Source organism: Polypterus senegalus, chromosome 1 (assembly GCF_016835505.1).
Source record: "Polypterus senegalus isolate Bchr_013 chromosome 1, ASM1683550v1, whole genome shotgun sequence".
NCBI lineage: Eukaryota > Metazoa > Chordata > Cladistia > Polypteriformes > Polypteridae > Polypterus > Polypterus senegalus.
The window spans coordinates 171,788,524-171,809,766 of NC_053154.1; the positions used below are offsets into that span (position 1 = coordinate 171,788,524).

A 21,243-nucleotide genomic window follows, 5' to 3' on the forward strand; every position below is an offset into this window, starting at 1 on the left:
TAACATCTGTAGCATCGAGCTCTAATGATAACCTGTCCTTTCTCTGAGTCCTTGTTTGAAACTGAGATTAACAAAGATATTAGGAAAATTGTAACAATGATTGACATAGGCACATAACATCAGCGTTATCACTACAATAGTCTTGGCTAGTAGACAAACATGGTAACATGCCCGGATCTTACCTTTGTGATTATGGATGCAGCTTGAATTGAAACTTGTAGTTTGAAGCCCTTCTCCTTTTTAGCTCCTGATGTTTGGCACAATGTTTAAATAATGTGACTTATGTGCCGTACATCTTAAAATGATCAGGTGAAAAACGCCATAACTAGTCCTTTTTGTTATCAGTGCATCAGCTGGCTGACGCGGAATCCGGAAGAGAGTGTGCATATAGTCTATTGTACCTTGACAGCGGTTACACCAGCATGTATATTTTTTATATTTCCCTCCTTCACTTGTCTGTCAACTGTTTGCATCCTCGATATGATGCCAGTGACAGGGTGCATGCTGCCATGCACAAAATTAGCTCCCTTCTCATGCTGATACAGTATAGGTAACCTAACCATAAAAGTACAAAAAAAGTCACTTCTCTGGACATAGATGGAGGTGGAAATTATGTAAGCATATACAAGATGGACTCGACTAAACTAAAATTATATACAGATTATCATTGTCATCAACCTACAGTTTAAACTAAGTTATTTAAACTAATTTATTACATGGGAAAGGTGCAGCGCCACTAAATGATATAAATGTACCATGGGTTTAGAAAGGGAGCTGCACTTGTTCTGTGGGAAATAGACAGGAGCCGCTTTCCAATCATTCAACAAGAACTGTGCTGTAGTGTGTTCAGAGTCTGATTGTGCCACCAATAGCAAAGACAAGGCAGGAATACAGCTTGTGCTGTGCTGAAAGAGTTAGATAGCAGTATAATGTACAACTAACTGAGCGAATGTTATGGTTTTTCAGTTCCCAAAGAGCCACTTTTGCCTCTGTGTATCTTCACACTGGAATTAAAATCTTTAAGATAGTGGTCACCTTTGATATTCCCATTATACTATACTATACTATACTATACTATACTAGCTTTAACTTACATTAATAGTTAGATGGGGAACTTACACTAATTAGCCACTCAGAAAAAAATGCTAGAAATGAGGTCTTAGCAGCAGCAAGTTTGGTTGTTTTATGTTCAGATTCATAGAAGAGACCTTTCAGAGAGTTTAAAAAATAGCTTACTAGTTTGATCCATAAATTAAATTCATTCTCATTCCCATAATGTTCTTCAAGTACAATTATACCTTTGCTGTAGTGGGATTTCTTTATACAAACCCAGTAAAGGAGGAAATGGTATATTGTTTTGAAATTCATTTTAAGAAGTATAGGCACAGGCACGGGCCTTGTATCTAATTTTTTTCAATAAGTAAAAGACCTTCCTGGGCCTGCAAATAAGATTCTGACCAGACTGCAGATTAATTCACTTGACACTGTTGATTTTTGATCAGATGACGTGGATAATCTTAGTAGGCAAGACAAATGTACATGGGCAGGAGAAAAACCCAGTGACAAAACTGAAAAGGTGGCCTATGAAACACAGTAATGTAGGAAAGTCTAAGAAAGCCAGAAGTTTCTGATCTTTTTCTTACAATAAGGGGCACAATATTATAGGATAGCAAGCTGTATTTTGAACATCTTACACTTGTAATGCTGGGGTGAGTTGTATATATACCCAACTGGCACTACGATAATTGTAATAGTCACACATCCTTATGTGTGTAGTTCTGTGTTGATTTTTTTATGTATATATTGGGGGCATTGCCCCCCACTTGCTTTGCTCAACCATGCTGGTTGCCATCACTCTGCAAAACTGAGCACAGAACTTGCGTACAAGAGGATATGAACTACCGTGGAAATGTGCGTGGCTTTACGCCAAGTTTAGGTTTTATACATTGCGATTTGAATGTGGAAATGTTCGTATGCAACATTTTTGTGCGTATGCACCATTTATACATGAGGCCCCTGGTCTTTTAGAACAAAAGCTTGTCAATCCTATTCACCTAAATAACATCGAGTCATGTTTGGAGCTCTCCAATGTCTTACTGCCTGCAATACTGCTCAGTAATTTATACCAGGCACTGTATCTGTTGTTTTCTATGTGAAGAAAGCCTTTCAAAACTTTAAGCGAAATTGTTTCCCATGTTTTCCCATGTTCTTGCTGAAGATCTAATTTTCAAGTAACAGGAGAGATCCACCATACCAGTTCCCTTAATTATTTTAAACAGTAATTATGTCACCCTTAATCTCTGTTTGCTTAAACTGTAAAGGTTTGACACCTTCTCTCTTTACTCACAGCTTTCCTCATGGCTTCCATGCTTTACAGTCAAGAAACTAGCCCAATTCATGTTCTCTGGACTTTCTCTAGTGTCGTTATGACTTTTTTTTAGTAATACAGAGACGAAAACTGAACACAGTAGTCCAGCTGAAGCCTCACTAGTATGTTATATAGCTTAAGTGTAGCTGCCCTTGATTTCTTCTCTGTAAATCGGCCAATACACTTTAATATCCTATTAGCTTTTTTAATCAGTTATTGTGCCATGTTTTCAGATGTAGAAAATGATTAATTCAAAATGACTCTTAGGTCCTTCAAGAAACTAGGTACCTTCCAGGTTTAAACTTCATATTGTGGAAACCAAATGTAACAGTTAAATTTTGTATGTGTAAAATTCTAGATTTATTTACATTAGTGAACTCTGTCTGAGTCCTCTGTGGTATTATCTACCTTTCCACCTAGTTTAGTATCATCTGCAAACTTAACTTGTCATTTATACAGTATATTTATCGAGACATTTATATATACATATATATATATATATATATATATATTAAAAAAAGGTGTAGACCCAGTATCGATCCCCGAGGGTCATCACTTTTAGTATTGGCAAATTTTGATAAACTTCCTTGCTCCATAACCCTTTACTTTCAGTGCTAAAGCCAATTTTACACCCATGTACAAGCTGCAACTTGAACTCCGATTTCTATTACTTTGATCACAAGGCTCTCCTTATGAAAGCCTTCTGAAAACCAAGACACATAAAATAACATTCACCTTTCTGATCATGTAGTTTGTTACTTTTTCATAGAGTTCCAGCCTATGGTATTAATAAAACACCCCATCTAAATCAATGATAACGGCTCACTAATACGTCTGTTCTTGGCATGTGAGGCTTGATCTTTTTCATAATAATTGCTTCCATTATTTTACCCATGATTCATGTTTATTAATGAGCCTGATCTCCCCTTTTATATAATTCGGGCAGCAATTGCTAACTTCCAGTTTGTAGAAATTTTCCCTGTGTGCAATACTTGTACATGTACATCAAGGATTTGTATATGTGCTAACTAAGCTCCTTAAGCATTCCATGATAAATGTTATCGGGTCTTAGCAATTTGGTTTTAATCTAAGCAGCACTACTGTCTCTAGAACTTCCAAATAACAGTCGCCAACACTACTGGGAGGTTATCAACTTCCTGAAGAGTGAATACGTACAAAAAATACAAATATAGAGGTTTCTCAATGTCACTATGTATACTGCTCAAAAGAATTAAAGGAACACTTTTTAATCAGAGTATAGCATAAAGTCAATGAAACTTATGGGATATTAATCTGGTCAGTTAAGTAGCAGAGGGTGTTATTAATCAGTTTCAGCTGCTGTGGTGTTAATGAAATTAACAACAGATGCACTAGAGGGGCAACAATGAGATGACCCCCAAAACAGGAATGGTTTAACAGGTGGAGGCCACTGACATTTTTCCCTCCTCATCTTTTCTGACTGTTTCTTCACTAGTTTTGCATTTGGCTACAGTCAGTGTCACTACTGGTAGCATGAGGTGATACCTGGACCCTACAGAGGTTGCACAGGTAGTCCAACTTCTCCAGGATGGCACATCAATACGTGTCATTGCCAGAAGGTTTGCTGTGTCTCCCTGCACAGTCTCAAGGGCATGGAGGAGATTCAAGGAGACAAGCAGTTACTCTAGGAGAGCTGGAGAGGGCCACAGAAGTTCCATAACCCATCAGCAGGACCAGTATCTGCTCCTTTGGGCAAGGAGGAACAGGATGAGCACTGCCAGAGCCCTACAAAATGACCTCCAGCAGGCCACTGGTGTGAATGTCTCTGACCAAACAACCAGAAAGACTTCATGAGGGTGACCCAAGGGCCCCATGTCCTCTAATGGGCCCTGAGCTCACTGCCCAGCAGCATGCAGCTCGATTGGCATTCGCCATAGTGTACCAGAATTGGCAGATGCACCACTGGTGCCCTGTGCTTTTTACAGATGAGAGCAGGTTCACTCTGAGCACGTGACAGAAGTGAAAGGGTCTGGAGAAGCCATGGAGAACATTATGCTGCCTGTAACATCATTCAGTATGAGCAGTTTGGTGGTGGGTTAATGATTGTCTGGGGAGGCATATCCATAGAGGGTCACACAGACCGCTACAGGCTTGACAAAGGCACCTTGGCTGCCATTAGGTATCAGGATGAAATCCTTGGACCCATTGTCAGACCCTATGCTGGTACAGTGGCTCCTGGTGCGCGACAATTCCTAGCCTCATGTGGTGAGAGTATGCAGGCAGTTCCTGGAGGATGAAGGAATTGATACCATTAACTGGCCACCACACTTTCCTGACCTAAATCTACCTACCTCTGGGACATTATGTTTTGATCCATCCAATGCCACCAGGTTGCACCTCAGACTGTCCAGGAGCTCAGTGATGCCCTGGTCCAGATCTGGGAGAAGATCCCCCACAACACCATCTGTCATCTCATTAGAAGCATGCACCGATGTTGTCAGGCATGTATACAAGAACACAGAGGCCATAAAAAGTGCTGCGTACAATTTTGAGTTGCTGCAATTAAATTTTGGCAAAATGGACTAGCCTGCCACATAATTTTTTCACTCTGATTTTTGGAGCGTCTTTGAATTCAAGGCTCTGTAGGTTCATCATTTTCATTTCCATCAAACGATGTGGCATCCTTTCCTTCCTAACACATTACCCAGTCTATATCAGTATAGACATCCAGGAGGATTTCTTTTTCCCATTGAGATCTGATGTGTTTTCAAAGTGTTCCTTTAATTTTTTTGAGCAGTTTATATATTATAAGTAAATGAAGAAAAGCTTCACATCTGTCCATTTCTCTGTTTTACTCTGTGGTATAAAATATATTTCATATATTACCACATGATGGCATTTGAAGCTTGTAATTATCAGTTGTGTAAAGATTTATAAGTCCTAGTGGACACTGTACTAAAAAAAACTAAAAACCTCATAGAATGTTAGTTTATATGGCATTCTATCTAGATGTGCATTTTGTTAGAAGGGTGAGAGGAGAAAATCTTCCTGATTGGACTTTTAGATGATCAAAGTCCATTTAATGGGTTTTTGGTCCCTTTAAGTCTTGACCCCAGAGTGCTTTGGGGGACTCAATGTACATCTGGATTGACAGGTGGATATGGTAAAAAGGTGGTGCTTTGAAGCAGGTACAGGAAGCAGAATGTTTGGATTTTGAGTACCGAGGACCAAGGTGGAATTGTCCTGCACTGAGGATCTGCAGTTTCAAATAGCTGTGCAACTGAGAAGAGTGAAAGTTACCTTTATATCTTTCAGCAGAGTGAGTCCAGATTGGAAAACTGGCATGCCACTCAGACCTACTGGTATGATCAAACTGTTCACTTGTTTCCAGAACTGTTAATTTCATAATCTCCTTATTTGGAACTTTTACAACACCATTTTCAGCTTATCACTGCTTTTGGACTGCATTTGATCTCTGGAATATAGACTTATTACTGTATTAAGTTTTGTTAGTTGATTTTTATGCATATGCATATATGTGCTTGTCGAGGGGGAAGCAACACAGAAGGGAATATATTTTTAGCTCTATAAATGCATGAATGTTTGTATTTTCTTTTTCTTTTATTTCTTTCTGTCTTCAATATATCTTTACAGATTTATGCATTAACTCATTTTTTTTTGTGAGGTGGGTGAAATTTAGAAGGTTTAATAGGGGCTTGACATTGGCTTTCTGATCCTACTTTAAATAAAATAAACTGTAGCTTGCCTTAGTAAAGTAAGTTGTGTGAATCTGGGCTCATCTTGGAACATATTCCAAGTTAAGGTTACAAAATAATGCCCAGAAAAAACCTACTTAACTACTTTCAGAATTAAAGTGTGAGCTATGTGCAAAGAAAATTGATATTTTCAGTCTAAGCAAACAGAAAGTAGGAGACATGACTTTAGGCCAGTATTCATCCATTTAAATGGAATATATAAGGTGGATGCCAGCTACTCCTTTAAAAATGGTAAAGACACAATAATCAAGAGTAAATTTTATGTAATAAATGTTAGAAAATGTGAATAAAATGAGAGCTGTAGATACAACAATATGTTACCTCACAGTGCAGAGCACAAAGCAAAGTGCAATCTTGGTGTCCTTCAAACCTCACCTGTACACATTGAAGGCAAAATTATTCTTCTGTTTTATGTTAATTTCTATAGCTTTTATAGCTGTATTAATTGCATTGATTTATACACACATTATTATTTATCTTGCAGAAAAATGGAAATAAATACGTGGAAGAAGAAGGATGGACATATTCTCAAGCCCATAATGCAATTCTTGGTCCATTTGGTGAGCTTCTGACTGAAGATGACTTAATTTATTTAGAACAGCAGATTGAAAATGTACAAATGAAGAAGAAATGTCAGGAGTATGAGTCTGAGCTCACCCGTTTAGCTGAAGAATTGAGAACCATCCTGCCTGCTCCAATTGTTAACATCACGGTCAACACACAATTCATACAGCAAAATGCTGGGAAGGAAGGACATGTCTCTTTACCTGTCTGGTGCAACCGAATATCAGGTATTGTAAAGAGTATGTCATTGCTTCTTGCAAATGTCAATGACAAAGACCATAGAGAGACACAAAAAAGAGAGGTTTCAAGGATGCCCAGCAATGACTTGATGCATGTTTTTTCTCTAAGATATGAGAAGTCAAATTCTGTTTATGGGACAAGGGAAAAGGTAGAACATGAGCTTCAGCAATTTGGGGTATCAGTTCGAAATCTCAGATCTAACTTTGAAACACAGTTAACCACAAATGATGTAGCTGCACCATTTGATAGCCTTGATGAAAAGATAGCAGAGGAATACAAACCTGTAGCCCACATCTATACAAGAGGAACAGATGCTACAAACAGATCTCATGTGAGGGGTACAGAAGAGCAACCTCTAGGAGTTTGTGATGAAGATCTGTCTCACCCAGCACAGCTAGATGATGCCAGTGACTCAGGTATTAGTTCAGAAGAAGCACTTCCTGAAGAAAGTCTATCACCGGTTCAGGAGTCAACTAGCCTTAGGAAAGAGCGAATTGTTGTCCTGTTTCTTGGACACTGGAAAAAGTCTACCTACTCAATGTCTCTTAAGATGAAGGACTTGCAAAGAAAGAAGAGCTGTCCAGAGGAGACAAAACCACAGCCAGTCCAAAAGAAAGAAGAAGTGGAATCAGGACATGAGACCCAAGTGAAAAAGAATCTAGATAATGAAAAGCTAAGTCACTTTTTGCAGCAGAGAAGCGCCATCAATAAAATGATTGGAAACTGGAGAAACATCATCTCCCATGTCCCTTCTAGGCAGATACGCCGGCTTAACCGTCAACAAATCACATACTCTCCTGAGCAGTTTTTACCTCGAGTGAATGGGGCTCCAATTGAATACAACCAATTGACCCTTGATCTTTTTATGTTGGGATATTTCCACATTCTTGAGCTGGATCTGCCACCCGATGAAAGGAAAATGAGGCACTTACTCTGTTTTGAAGTGTTTGATCACTTGGGGAAGTTCACCTGGGAGACAGTCCGCAGTTTTCATAGAGCAGTCACTGAGGACATTGAAGCTGGTAACAGGGAATGGAAAGATGGTTTTGAGGATATCAAACAAAAATTCTTTGGAAATGAGCAAAATCAGCTTTCTGCAGCAGGGGACACCAAGCAAGGCTCTCCTGTGGCAAGGTCAGTGCCCAAAGTCATCGTTCAAACTGCCACTCCTGAGGAAGAAGAAGGTTTGGTGAGGAGTGGTGGCACAGACCTCAGCAGCTTCAGCAATGATGAGATCTGCAAGTACATTGACCGCAGTTTTGCTTTCTGGAAGGAGAAAGAGGCAGAGATCTTTGACTTTGAGTAGTGTTTAATAAGCCAGTTTTGTCCACAGACAAATAATGAGCTGAGTTGTAAACCATTCAGTATCAAGGATCTTATTTTTACACAGTTGCTACAAAGGGAACCTACCTAGACACAAACAACCTTCTCTCTAGTAATGTATTACAACTTGCCACATAATGTGTTTGTTTTTATTTTTGCTTCTGTTAGCTATTAGACATACCAATTAAATATTGTAGACATCTCTACTGTTAATTAAGATCTACCTGGGGTTGTCTTGAAAACTTTCTGGACTTTGGGGGTTAGGGGGTGGTGCGAGTCTAATTGAAAGTAGGTGAACGCATGTTTCTTTAAGGCAGATGTTCTCAACCGGGGGCCACAGCCCCAACTAAACCTCCAGGGATGTGACTGAGAATATTGATAAAATAGCACCAAAGTACAAAAAAAATATATCCAACCTGCTTTGACAGTTTTCAAAATATGTTACATACCTTTCGTAATGACTTAGTTTTCTCAAAGACTCCCTTTAAAATCCATTTCATATATTCAGATTATATCCATATATAGTTTAGCTGGATTACATTTACATCTGTCATTAAAATCCATCTTGTGCGATCACATCAGATTCACATACAGATCAGATGGACTACTTACAATCTATTCACAGAAATTCCCATTCATCAACAGCTCAGTTTATTTAGAATGGGAATGGGCTGCTTGTTATCACTGAACTAGAAAAACTGAAAAGAATGTGACATGCCTCACTGCTGTGAAGAATCAGGAATGATTTGACAGTCTCATGAAGAAGATGGGAGGTCAGCTTCACACACGCTACCACAGCCACTTCCATAGCATTCAGTTTTTAATTGTCAAGACTTGCCACCTTTCCACTTCTTACCTGACTGCTGTCACCGTTCCACACAATGCTTTTGTCTTTTCTGCTGACATGAGTGTTGTATGTGGAGAGAAAACACATTTGCATTTCCACTCATGTTAAATGTGGCTATCGCTAATGGACATGCAAATGATAACAAAGTAGCTTCTGTAATTAATTTATGAAGAAATGACTGCAGTGACTAATTCTGCAGTTTAAAGCTTACTTTATTATATTTTATAATTTTCAGATGCTTGATCATGTTATGCTTTATTTTAAAAGTAATAGTTAAGGCCAGTGATGAGTGACCTGCTTTTGCTGTTATCACAAATGCCTGCAGTAGTAAATTCTATATTTTGGTAATTACTGGTCATTATCCTTAAAAAATGACAACTCATTTCATGTTATGGTTAAGAAATTCATGCAGTAGTAAAAATAATTTTCATACAATACAGAATACAGACCATTTTTGAAATGGCCTATTAGTTTTGTGTTATACTTTAAAAACACAGGCAGTGCAACAAAACTAGTTGTGAAAATCTCATCTCATCTCATCTTCTGAAATCATTTTTCCTAGTGAGGGCTCTGGTGAGCTGCAAATATGCTTTTGTAAGTAAATGAAAGTTCAAAAACAAGCATCTTTGTGAAGACTGCAGCAGAAGTACAAGTCAGTAAATATCATTGCCTGCATAGAGGAGCCCTCACATATCCCTGGTGTACACTGGAGGACCTTGACAGAATAATGGTTGAGAACCACTGCTTTAAAGGGTTTGCCTTTTCACGAGTGATGATAGAGTGAGGGAAGGGATCTTGGAAAATGGGAACTGAAGAGAAGTATGATAAAGCCTCATGTTTGCATCATCAGAAGTATTTCATTAAATTTTTAAATATTTTTTTTCAAATATACCCTTCATTGTTTAACTTTTTTTTTAATCATTGTTTTAGGGTATGTCAACACAATGCCATTTTGTTTTCTAGACGCCATCATTTTGTGCTTGTTTTTCATGACAAAGGCCATATTATTTATGATTGTTATGCCTGTTGCTAGTCACATGACACAGAAGTATTGATTTGTTGTGTCATCATTCCCTGCTTATACAAGATGGCAGCACACAGCATCCTGTTATCCAGGCATTCAATAAATTCTAAAAACCATTAACAATAGCGATAGTTTGGGGAAAGAATTCTACTTTTTGCTTGTTAATGTAAGTTCGCGTTTTGTTCTTTTAGTTTCCAGACTGCAGTATGTTAGCAGATTACATAAATGGCAGCTGCTTGTGCCACCTCCATTTCCCAGCAATTTTCTTTGGCTACAAATGAGCTATTAGAACACTCTTTCTTGCCAGTTGTTCTCAACAGAGGGTTTAAATAGTTGAGACTTAATTGCTTGATCGCACAATATGATTTATCTTGAATTTTCCAGAAAAAAAGTATTAACATGAGGACTTTGAGCTATGTTATGTGTGATCCCTGAAAAAAGGGCACATTGATACTGTGTTCATAACTGTAGTTTACTTTTATTGCCAACTGCTACATATAATTAAATGATATATTGCAGTGTTCCTAGTAATGGAATGCATTAGGACACATTTGCCATTTTGATTTACCAATACACATAAAATATCCTTTATTATCCTCAAAAGCACTTAAAAGAAACATTTGTATTAAAAATATAATAAAATATCCTGTTACTGTATATACAATTATAATGAATATTCATGTATGTTTATAACTGTATATATATGTACAGGGGGTAGTGGACAAAATATTGGGACACCAGTACACTATGAAGTAATTGAACAAGGTGTTGGGAGAATATATTTACCACCATCCCAGGTTCCGTGTGCCATTGCTCACAGTCTACCAGGATGTAAAATTCTCACAACAAAAGTGGCACCATTTTTGAACAAAAAAAGATAATCTAATCTATGAATTGTTTTTAAAGATGCGAAAGCAATTCTGAAGTATTGTTTCAAAGGTTTCATATGTAAATGGTCTATTGCATTGACAAAAAGTTGTCCTTTTACCCAATAACTTTGTCACTACATGTGACTGACGGATATGGGCTTTGTCTTTATGGAAGATGCTCCATTTGGCCAAAAAGAAAAGCTTCAACATATAAACTAAAAATGAATGCTATCACTCAGTAAAATAAGCTGTTATGGGGATGACTACACATAAAATGTGCCAGGAAGGTGGCAGGACAAAAGGTAGTAGGACAAAATTGCACTTTGAAATGTGTGCTGAGAAAAAGTAAGTGCTCACAAGAAAAAGGGTGCAATAAAAAAAATGCGCCCAGCTAGGACCTCACTATTTGGGTTTATTTACCAGAAAGATTCTTTTTTTAATAATATAAATGAAATGTTTATATAACATAACAAAACATACAACACAAGGAGAAACACTATTGAAGAAGAAGCACCACACACCCACCCTCCATAAGTCTAAAATAAAAGTGGCACCTTGTCCATATGTCGGTATTAACAGTTACAGGCAGCAGTTAAGCTGGTCATATCTTAAAAGGGATGGACAGTATGGCCAAACAAGAACATGTGAGATTATAAGTAAAATTTCTAATGTTTTCAGTAGATACTAACATAATCCATTGGTGTATACTTTTCAAACGTAAACTTTTTTTTTGTTTTAATAAATAGCATATGTAGTAATGATTAATTGTGCACACAGGGGCACCTCTTTATCCTTCAAAGTACTTGTTAACAGTCTGCTACTCAAATAGATTAGACAAATTTATTTGCTTAAAATCATACAGTACTCTGGGAAACAATTTTAATGGGTAGGCTCACTTGTTACACACAGTTCACACACAAAAGCATTGCTGTACAGATGTTAATACACCGACTTAAAACATATTTCCTCTTTCCTTTTGTCTGTGCAATATTCTTGAAGGGTTAAGCTCACTTATTACACAAAGACCACAAATAAGGCAACACACAAAGATATTACCTTTAAATCATTCATAGAGTAACAGGTTTTCTTTTGTGATATAACATATAAATTACATTTACATGTGGCAAACTCTAGGCTATGGCAGAGTAGGCTCTAGCCTAGGGTGTGCATAACTTAGGGGGGCTGCATGGCTCTTTCATTTTATTTATGCACTTTGATCTACAAGGAAATACAACTTCTTCATGTATTCTCACTCCAACCCCCTGCTATTCAATGTCATAATGTCATATTATAATCTGAATGCGCTATGATCTTAAGAGGTGCCATTTATTCTTGAGCTGGCCCTGCCTTTAAAACTATTAATAAGCTCTTCAAAAGCAGAATAAATGTCATCATAAGGCCCATAACTTAAAGCTAATACCATTTTAATATGCAAGAGATTTGTCATTTTTTAAGTGCCCACAAAGTTCCTAATCTTTTCTCCGCTGTTAACTGTCTGAGATGGCAAAAGAAATCCATTAGCTGCATGCATTTGTCCCTGTGGGCATTTTTCTGGCTCATATTTGTCATCTTGCTCTTTTGTTGGCAAGATTTATTCCATGTGCTTTTGTTGGTGCACTGCCAGGAAAGTATATCCTGCGTCATTCAGCTTAAACTTTTACATTTTGGAAAAGAACACACACGCCTACATATTTTTTTTGATGTTCAACATACAGTATATACACTTATCCGGTTGTAGGAAAGGATTATTCATGTTACCATCTATGTCTACAAGGTTTAATACAAAATAATCTTTGAGTTCCATTCTGACATTTATTCACATACTGCTGCCCATGAACAATCGGGAAGCTAAGCTCTCTTTAACTTCCGAGAGTCTTACAAACACACCTCAACAATGACCTGAGTCATAGTGACAAGGTCTTCTGTTCTAGCCAAATAACCCCATTTGTAGGCATCAAGACTTGACCAGCATTTTTATACATAATTCTAAATTGGTTAAGTCTATAATCAGTCCTACTTGGAAATTATTTTTTTTTAATTGTACTTTACATCCACTGGTCAATGTCAGCAGCTATAGTTATTTTCATAGATCCAGATTTAATTCACACCCCTACCAGTGTCTATATGGAGTGTGAACGGACTCAAATTTTCTCTGGGTAGCCGAGATACCTCCCAATATGGCATCACTAAATAGACCAAGAATGAGTAATATGGGTAAGCATATTACCTTGTCATAAGGGTTACTGGGATTCTATTAAGTTTCAAGTTCTGTCTTGTACCCAGTATTAGTAGAGTATGTTCTGGCCTCCTACATCCTTTACATGAAGACTCAATTGACAATTACTCACAAACAAGAATTTAATATGTGATCAACTATACAGTTGCCAAAGAAATGTGTTGCTTGTGTGTTTATATTTTGGCATACCTATACAAACAAAAGCTTATTTGACAAAAGCACTCAGTGAGAAATATGCGCAGGAAAAATGTGCTCAACAGTAAATGATACACAGCTATAGGGTTGCTCTTTTTGTGTCATGCAGTTTCAATGAAAAAAGTGCTCAGATTTTCAATGTACTGGACACTTGCAAAACCGAGAAATATGTTTGCCTGCCCATGAAAAAGCTGCCTGTAACCCTGATCAGGATTAAGCAGGCTTAGAAAATTGCATTCTATGGTATTAAAAAACCGTAAGTGTTAAGTTTAGAACTTTGTGATAATGTGTGTGCTGATTCTAAAGAGTTTGTGGATAGTTCACCTCCAGAGCTAGAAGTGTCCAAATTGAGTCATGCCGAGCTTGATAGCTGCCTGCAACAGTTCATAGCAACATATTTGTTTGTAGATGAGCCACTTTTAAGCTTTTTGCAAGGCACTGAACTTGATGCAACACTTGAATTACACAGCTTGGTCACTTTTTGATTGATGTGATTTTGTGTTTTCTCTCTATTTGTGGATAGTGTTTCCCTTTGCATTATATGTTTTGTTTTACCAGTTTTCCCACATGTTCTTTATTTCATTTATAGAATTTTTGTAAAAAAAAAAAATCTTTGCATTAAAAAAAAACTATCTTTTCAGTGCAAATAAGATGCATGTACATCATAACTGAAAATGTATTTATGTATATGTAATGGAGAAAATATTACCAAGCAGGGTTTACTAGAAGTAAGCATTTGTAGTTGTGAGTTTTTCCTCTGCGCATTTGCCGTCACATGCATTTCTCAGTGCACATTAGTCATTCCACTTTATATGTCATATTTGTTCTATTCAGTGTCATATTTTAGTATGGCATACATTAATATCAGATTATTAAATATGTATATCATTGCTAAATTCATAACATGGCATTACTCTTTGACAATATTTTATTTTTCATTCATATACTCTGCCTCTATAACTGTTACATTGTCAAGTTGTGTTTGCTTTTTTTTCAGTTTTGTTTTATTAGTAAATGTGGCAAATTATCTCTTCAAAATATAATCTGGATTTTGCTCTCTTATGAGTGTTAAGGTTTTAAATATTTTTGATTTGTTTAAGTCATTTCTTGTTATAAAATGTTTAAACTGGGTGTGAAAAATGATGCTGTACCTCTTTCTTACAATCTTAGTGAAGTTCTTCTAATTTAGAGTTCCATATAAGCATTTATAAATCATTTCATTCTTTTTTCCCCTTTCCATATATTTTAGTTTACTTAATTAGTAAGATGTAAAGTTCACCTAAACTCACCTTTATTTAGGAGTGATGTAGAAGAAGAATGTGCAACCTAGCCTGACGAGTTTAAAGGAAAAGAACTTTGCTGCTGTTCTTATTCAGAGGGGTATGGTGATGTCATTATACCACTTGTAGTACTTCATGTGACCCACACTGGCCACCCATGTGGTCATCCTCTCAAAACAGTCCTTCAAAGCTGAATTCAATAACAAAAGAGCCAAAGTGCCACAGGAAAGAACATGACAGCACTTGGTTAATCTCAATCAACACCAAGAATTGTACTGCAGGGGATATAAAAAGCTGTGGTCAAAATGGAGTTTAAAAACAGGATGAACAGGTAAGAGACTTTTTTGTCTATAGTCCAAAAGAGATTTCAATACAAAGAAAAAATCACTACCACGAGAAGACCAGTAAACATAGCAAAGATGTTAAATACCTGCCCAAAAGGAAGAGTCCAGCAGACAGAAATAAGATTTCAAGAAGCACTGCATTAAATAAGATAGAACTACAATAAATCACATAGTATATACTCCTCCTGTCACATAATTGCCACATACGTAACATTTCCAAACAATAAAATTAGATGGGACAGGGTTAAGCCAAGAAGCCCAGAAAGGGAACATCAACAGGCTGGGTTTGGGTTCGAAACTAACAATAACTTCTCACTTTAACTGGAGGCCCATTTAAAAAAACAAGGTTGTAATTCACAGTTGTTCTGCTACATCCCACAATTAGATTAAGTGGGTTTGCAAATTTCATGTATTTTATATTACATGTACATATGGCATATTATCTTGTCCATCATGAAACTTCCAGAAACTGAGGCTGATATACTGGTTTATGTCAGTTGTTGTATAGCGTGGGCAGTTAGATATACAATAACCAATAACAAAAATATGTATTGTAAATAACTTGGGTGAAATTAGAAACACAGACATTTCAAAAACTACTGCACTGCTTTTTATTTGCCTTAAACACTGAATATATATGAGAAACGTGAGTTAATAATAGGGTAAGTACTTTAATATCACCCTATACAATTCAGCCTTACTTATATATATATATATATATATATATATATATATATATATATATATATATATATATATATATATATATATATATATATATATATATATATATATATATAATGGGGTGCCAAACAGGCAAATACATTGATTTTCTGAATATATAAAGTCGGCATCAGAATATATAAAGTGAAAGCTTGTTTCTGAATATATAAAGTCAAAAATTGAATATATAAAGTCAGCGCTGGAATATATAAAGTCAAAGCTTGAATATATAAAGTCAGCGTCGGATTTTATAAACTCATTCCTGAATATATAAAGTCAAAGTCAAAATATAATGATTGAAACGACTCAGGCACATTTTTAGTAAACTAAAAAAACTGAAATAAGTTAAAAAAAAAAAAAACGTATTCAGAAAAATAAATTAAAAAAACACTGTTCGGTTAATGTTTGGAAAATGATGCATGTGCCCTGCCCGGGATTGGTTCCTGCCTTGCATTCAGTGTTGGCTGGGATTGTCTCCAGCAGACCCCAGTGACCCTGTGGTCGATTCAACGGGTTGGGAAATGGATGAATATTCCAACGCTGACTTTATATACTCAGGTTTTGACTTTATATATTCCAGCGCTGACTTTATATATTCCGATGCTGACTTTATATATTCAAGTTTTGACTTAATATATTCAAGTTTTGACTTTAAATATTCCAACGCTGACTTTAAATACTCAGGTTTTGACTTTATATATTCAGAAAATCAATGTATTTGCCTGTTTGGCACCCCATAATATATATATATATATATATATATATCCATCCATCCATCCATCCAATTTCTAACCCGCCGAATCCAAACACAGGGTCATGGGGGTCTGCTGGAGCCAATCCCAGCCAACACAGGGCACAAGGCAGGAACCAATCCTGGGCAGGGTGCCAACCCACCGCAGGACACACACACACACACACCCACAGCACACACTAGGGCCAATTTAGAATTGCCAATCCACCTAATCTGCATGTCTTTGGATTGTGGGAGGAAACCCCCGGAGGAAACCCATGCAGACACGGTAGAACATGCAAACTCCACGCAGGGAGGACCTGGGAAGCGAACCCGGGTCTCCTAACTGCGAGGCAGCAGCGCTACCACTGCGCCACCGTCGCATTATATATATATATATATATATATAATATATATATATATATATATATATATATATATATATAATGTGGCAAGGGTTGTCTGTCTATCATACAAAAACTCACACACCCTTTGAAGTTTAATCTTGGTCTCAATCGACATGACATGACACATGCAGCATGACGATAATTTAGATGTCTGGCCCATGGCAGCAGTGAAATTTTACTTTGAGTCTTTTTCATGGTGAGTGAAGTCTCAGCAGTGCAGACTGCCTGAGAGAAAACGCATGGTCATGGGTGCTCATGACATAGTTAACATGAAAACTATGAGGATTCCGTATGTCTGACTCAGAAACAAGATGGAGGCACATGCACGCATATTGCACAGGCCACTTCAAGAAAGATACAGCAACGTGGCTCAACTTCAGCATTCAAATTTCATTGCAAAAGCACATCACGCCAATGACGCATGTGTTGACTCATGGACACAGAATGCAGGTGCAATAAAAACTGACAGCTATCTGCATAGACATACACTCGCTCACAAAACAAAGTCTTACGCATTGTTTGACCACAGAAAACAGCACAATCCACAACTTTGGCTCAGTGTCAGCCACAAGGAGATGGCAAGACACTGCCACACATAGTCCCCAGGACAAAGTGAAAAGCATGGTGGCCTGGACACACTCAACTCCTTGACATACATTCCACAGGCACAGCTGCAACACCATCTACTGAAGCGCAACATATGAACTTCATCACAAAACACACCATCATAAGTGGAACTATACCTTCAATTGCCGTGACACACATTCCACATGCCAATGACACACAGTTCGACTGTGTGACACAGAGTGCAGACAATAATCCCCCAGGACAGGTTGCATATGTGGTCAAATGAAATGAGCATGAAAAAATCAAACCGACACACAGACGCCCGACAGGTTCAATAACTTATCTTTTACATACTTGTTCAGATGAAGCGCTTAAGCAAATGCCTCATAGCTTGAAAACAAACACTACACATTTGTTTCAAAACACTAGGATTAAATTAATGCTAACAACCCTTAAGCCCAAGCCTTTGCAGATACAAGGCAAATTGCGGAAGAATAAAAAGCCCAATTGAATAGTGAAGAATCAAATGACCTGCATGATATTGAATCTGCAGCAATCACAAAGAATTTTAAAAATTAAAAAAATTGCAAAATACTATCTTCTGCAACCAGTGAAATTCACTCCATTACCACATATATGTTCGTGTCATCTGCAGCCTTTTTCTGCATGCGGAAAAGCAATGGGAAATTTATTATGGGGCAGACCATGTAATTGGGATGCAGATAGGGAGTACTTACCAGCAAGCATGTCAAGTGTGCTTCACCACCGATAAAATCCATTGACCTGGATGTGTGGTGACAAGTAAGTCTCTGGTGTGATCCTGCCTTGGATCGGCTTTCTGAGTTGGTGAAAGCACAGATGATGCTACCTTGAAAATGAATGATGTGAAATGTAAGGCAGGCAGCGGTACTGGATTGTGTAAGTGCATATTTTATGAACTACTGGACTCCACAAAGCTCCACACCCAGGCTCTCTCTCAGAACTAAGCTGCAATTCTCGACATACAACTCAATAAAACAATCAATATTAGCCCGAAACTCTACTCTCAGGTTTCTTGTCCTGCACAGGCAAACCAAACAGAAGTAAAGGCTCACTGGTCAACAATAATCAAGCAATGTTCTTTGAAATTTTTGGAAGATTTGTTTACAAAAAATATTTCAAAAGGAAATAATTGGCAATCCTCAAAAAAAACATAGAAAGCAAGTAGTTCAATAGTTGAAAAGCAAAGCAGAAGGAAAATGGGTCAAAAATCAGGAAATTCCAAATGTTATAGAATGAATCAAATCAATTGACTGCTGAATCTTAAATGGCCCTGGGGTCGTTTCTCAGATGCGGCATCATAGGGCCCTGACCCCCTAGGCTCAACATACAGAGAAAAAAACATGTTAAAAACAAGCTAATAAGTAAATAATTAACCTTATAGAATAAAATGGCATTAATTGAACAATAAACTAATGCACATGCAAAGAAAACAAAAACATTCAACAACAAAATAAATCAAAGACAATAAACTAGACAAATACAGTAAAAAGACAAGAAACTTGAGCCATAGATTAAACCCTGGCTATGCCGTAACAGCATGGAGTCACATGGAATGAGCCATGGATGACCGGTGGAGTTCAGCCAAGTAAGGAATAGGTGGTTTCATGAGCAGCAACCTGTAAGAAGCACCATTTTTTACTTCCTACCCCAAACAACCTTAAAAAAACCCATTTGAGTGAGTTTCATATTTCATGCATGCAAAACAAAATTTAGGGGCAATTTTCCGAAGCTGTATGCGAAATTACACTTCCCTGTTTCGCATATCATTACAATTGAACAATTAGAGTTGTATTACAATGTTGGTAGATTTCAAATTAAAAACACTGTTCTTTAACATTAGAGAATATGTTAATGCTATAATAATATTACAAATTTTATAATATATTTTCTACAATAATGTCATAATCTCTGTGTTTGCTCTGTAAAGCATACTCTCTGTTTGTATGTTTGTTATGAACAACTTTGGTTTGCAAGCTACAAACCTGAAATTTGGCACCAAGCACCATGTCAGCTTTCTGGCATATAATTTCAGACTTGGGGAGTGGCGGAGGCAATTTAGGGTTAGCATGAGAGGCATGAAACACTACAGTGGGGTCTATCAACAGAAGGACAGCACCCTGCAGATTGTGATGGTAGTGTAAAGGTGAGCACAACTTTGAATCCTGCTTATAACACTTAACATTTTCTTTGCTCATGCATTTTCTGTTCTATTGTTGTTATGGCCCCAAGTCACTCTGGGGGTCAAAAATGTAATCTTTCACCATTAAACCACCATCACAACCTATGTGGCACTGTTTCTCTGTCATAGTTGAAGCTGTGCTCTTCTAGCCAGCAGTCATAACCCTACAACAGAATCAAATCTTAGAACAAATTGGGATCATATTTAATCTAAACACAATAATAATTATTCCCATTCTTGAAATAATTAAAGCATAATTGTATCCACATTAATAAATATGGTCTGGCATCACTCAAATACAACTGTAAATATTTTCATGAAAGTTGGAGAATAATCCAGCTTCGAATACACTGTAGACTAGATGGTGTCTCAAACAGTGGTGGGATGGCCACAAAGAATCTGATATCATTGGGTTTCTGTAGCTGAGCTTTAAAACCCCTTCTTGATGATCTCATAGGCCATCTTTGAAGCTGATTGACTATAGCTGAATGACAGTCCAACCATGTGAGATACAAGGTTATCTGCAGTCTTAATGAATTGTATTTATAACATGAATTCCTCTCATTTTGTTAAATTACCTGTTCAATTTCAAACAGCTAAAGTTCCTTGTGTTTATCTATCAAGATATATCTGGTCAAATTGTGTCTCTTCTCAGAGGGAAACAGAAAATGAGAATGACTAAAAGAAAAGAAGCAATACAGCATCTAACACCACCATTCTCATAAATCGACTTAGTCATTGGGCGGGCCTCTCTGGCAAGGTCTTGGTTTTAGTTTTTGATTAACAAGTAGAATATCCTTTGTTATTTGTGGTGATTGTAGTTTAGGGATCCATGATATTATATATGGCGTTCCACAAAAATCTATTCTAGACCCGCTTCTGTTTTCAATCTACATACTCCCATTAGGCCAGATTATCTCAAAACACATATTTATGCAGAAGAGACGCAGCTTTACTTATCTATTGCATTTGATGCTCTGATCTAATGACTTATTTGTATTTTTGAATGGTCAAGAGGTTAATTTCCTCAAGCTAAAAAAGGAAAAAACTGAAGTCTTAGTCATTGGTAAAAATTGAAATAATGAGAGTATTAGAAGTAAACTTGATTCCTTAACGTTAAATATCACGGCAAAAGTAAAGAATTTAGGTATAATGTTGGACATATGTATGCAGATGAGACACAGCTTTACTTATCTATTGCTCTTGATGACCTTGATGCTCTGATCTAATGTCTTACTTGTATTTCTGAATGGACAAGAGGTCCTCAAGCTAAAAAAGGAAAAAACTGAAACAATAGTCATTGGTAAAAGTTGAAATAATGTGGTTATTAGAAGTAAACTTGATTTGTTAACATAAATGAGAACAGAAACAAAAACACCAAGAACAAGGTCAAAAAGAATGGCAAAATTTTAAATCAGTAAACAAATTCATGAAAATAAAGTGTGTTTTGGAATACAAGCAGTTGGCTAAGGAAGTAAACCTTGAATGACCCTTTTATCTAGTTGTGTAATGACTTACAGGCCAACTAACTGGGCAAATCCTGGCAAATT

The 21,243-nt window shown here is 37.0% G+C and overlaps 1 protein-coding gene and 1 long non-coding RNA gene across 3 annotated transcripts in view; one reads left to right on the forward strand and one right to left on the reverse strand.

The window, feature by feature from the left end:
- Positions 1–9,990, forward strand: part of LOC120535275 (espin-like protein) — a 128,128-nt gene extending 118,138 nt beyond the window's left edge. The window contains exon 10 of the mRNA XM_039763007.1: positions 6,608–9,990. Within this exon, the coding sequence (XP_039618941.1) occupies positions 6,608–8,233 (1,626 nt within the window). The 3' untranslated portion in view covers positions 8,234–9,990. The remainder of the gene's footprint in view (positions 1–6,607) is intronic.
- The window catches only part of LOC120535282, a 40,419-nt gene extending 25,667 nt beyond the window's left edge, over positions 1–14,752 (reverse strand). For both annotated transcript variants that reach the window (XR_005634879.1, XR_005634880.1), the window contains exon 1: positions 14,711–14,752. This is a non-coding gene — a long non-coding RNA (uncharacterized LOC120535282). The remainder of the gene's footprint in view (positions 1–14,710) is intronic.
- Between the last annotated feature and the right edge of the window lie 6,491 nt (positions 14,753–21,243).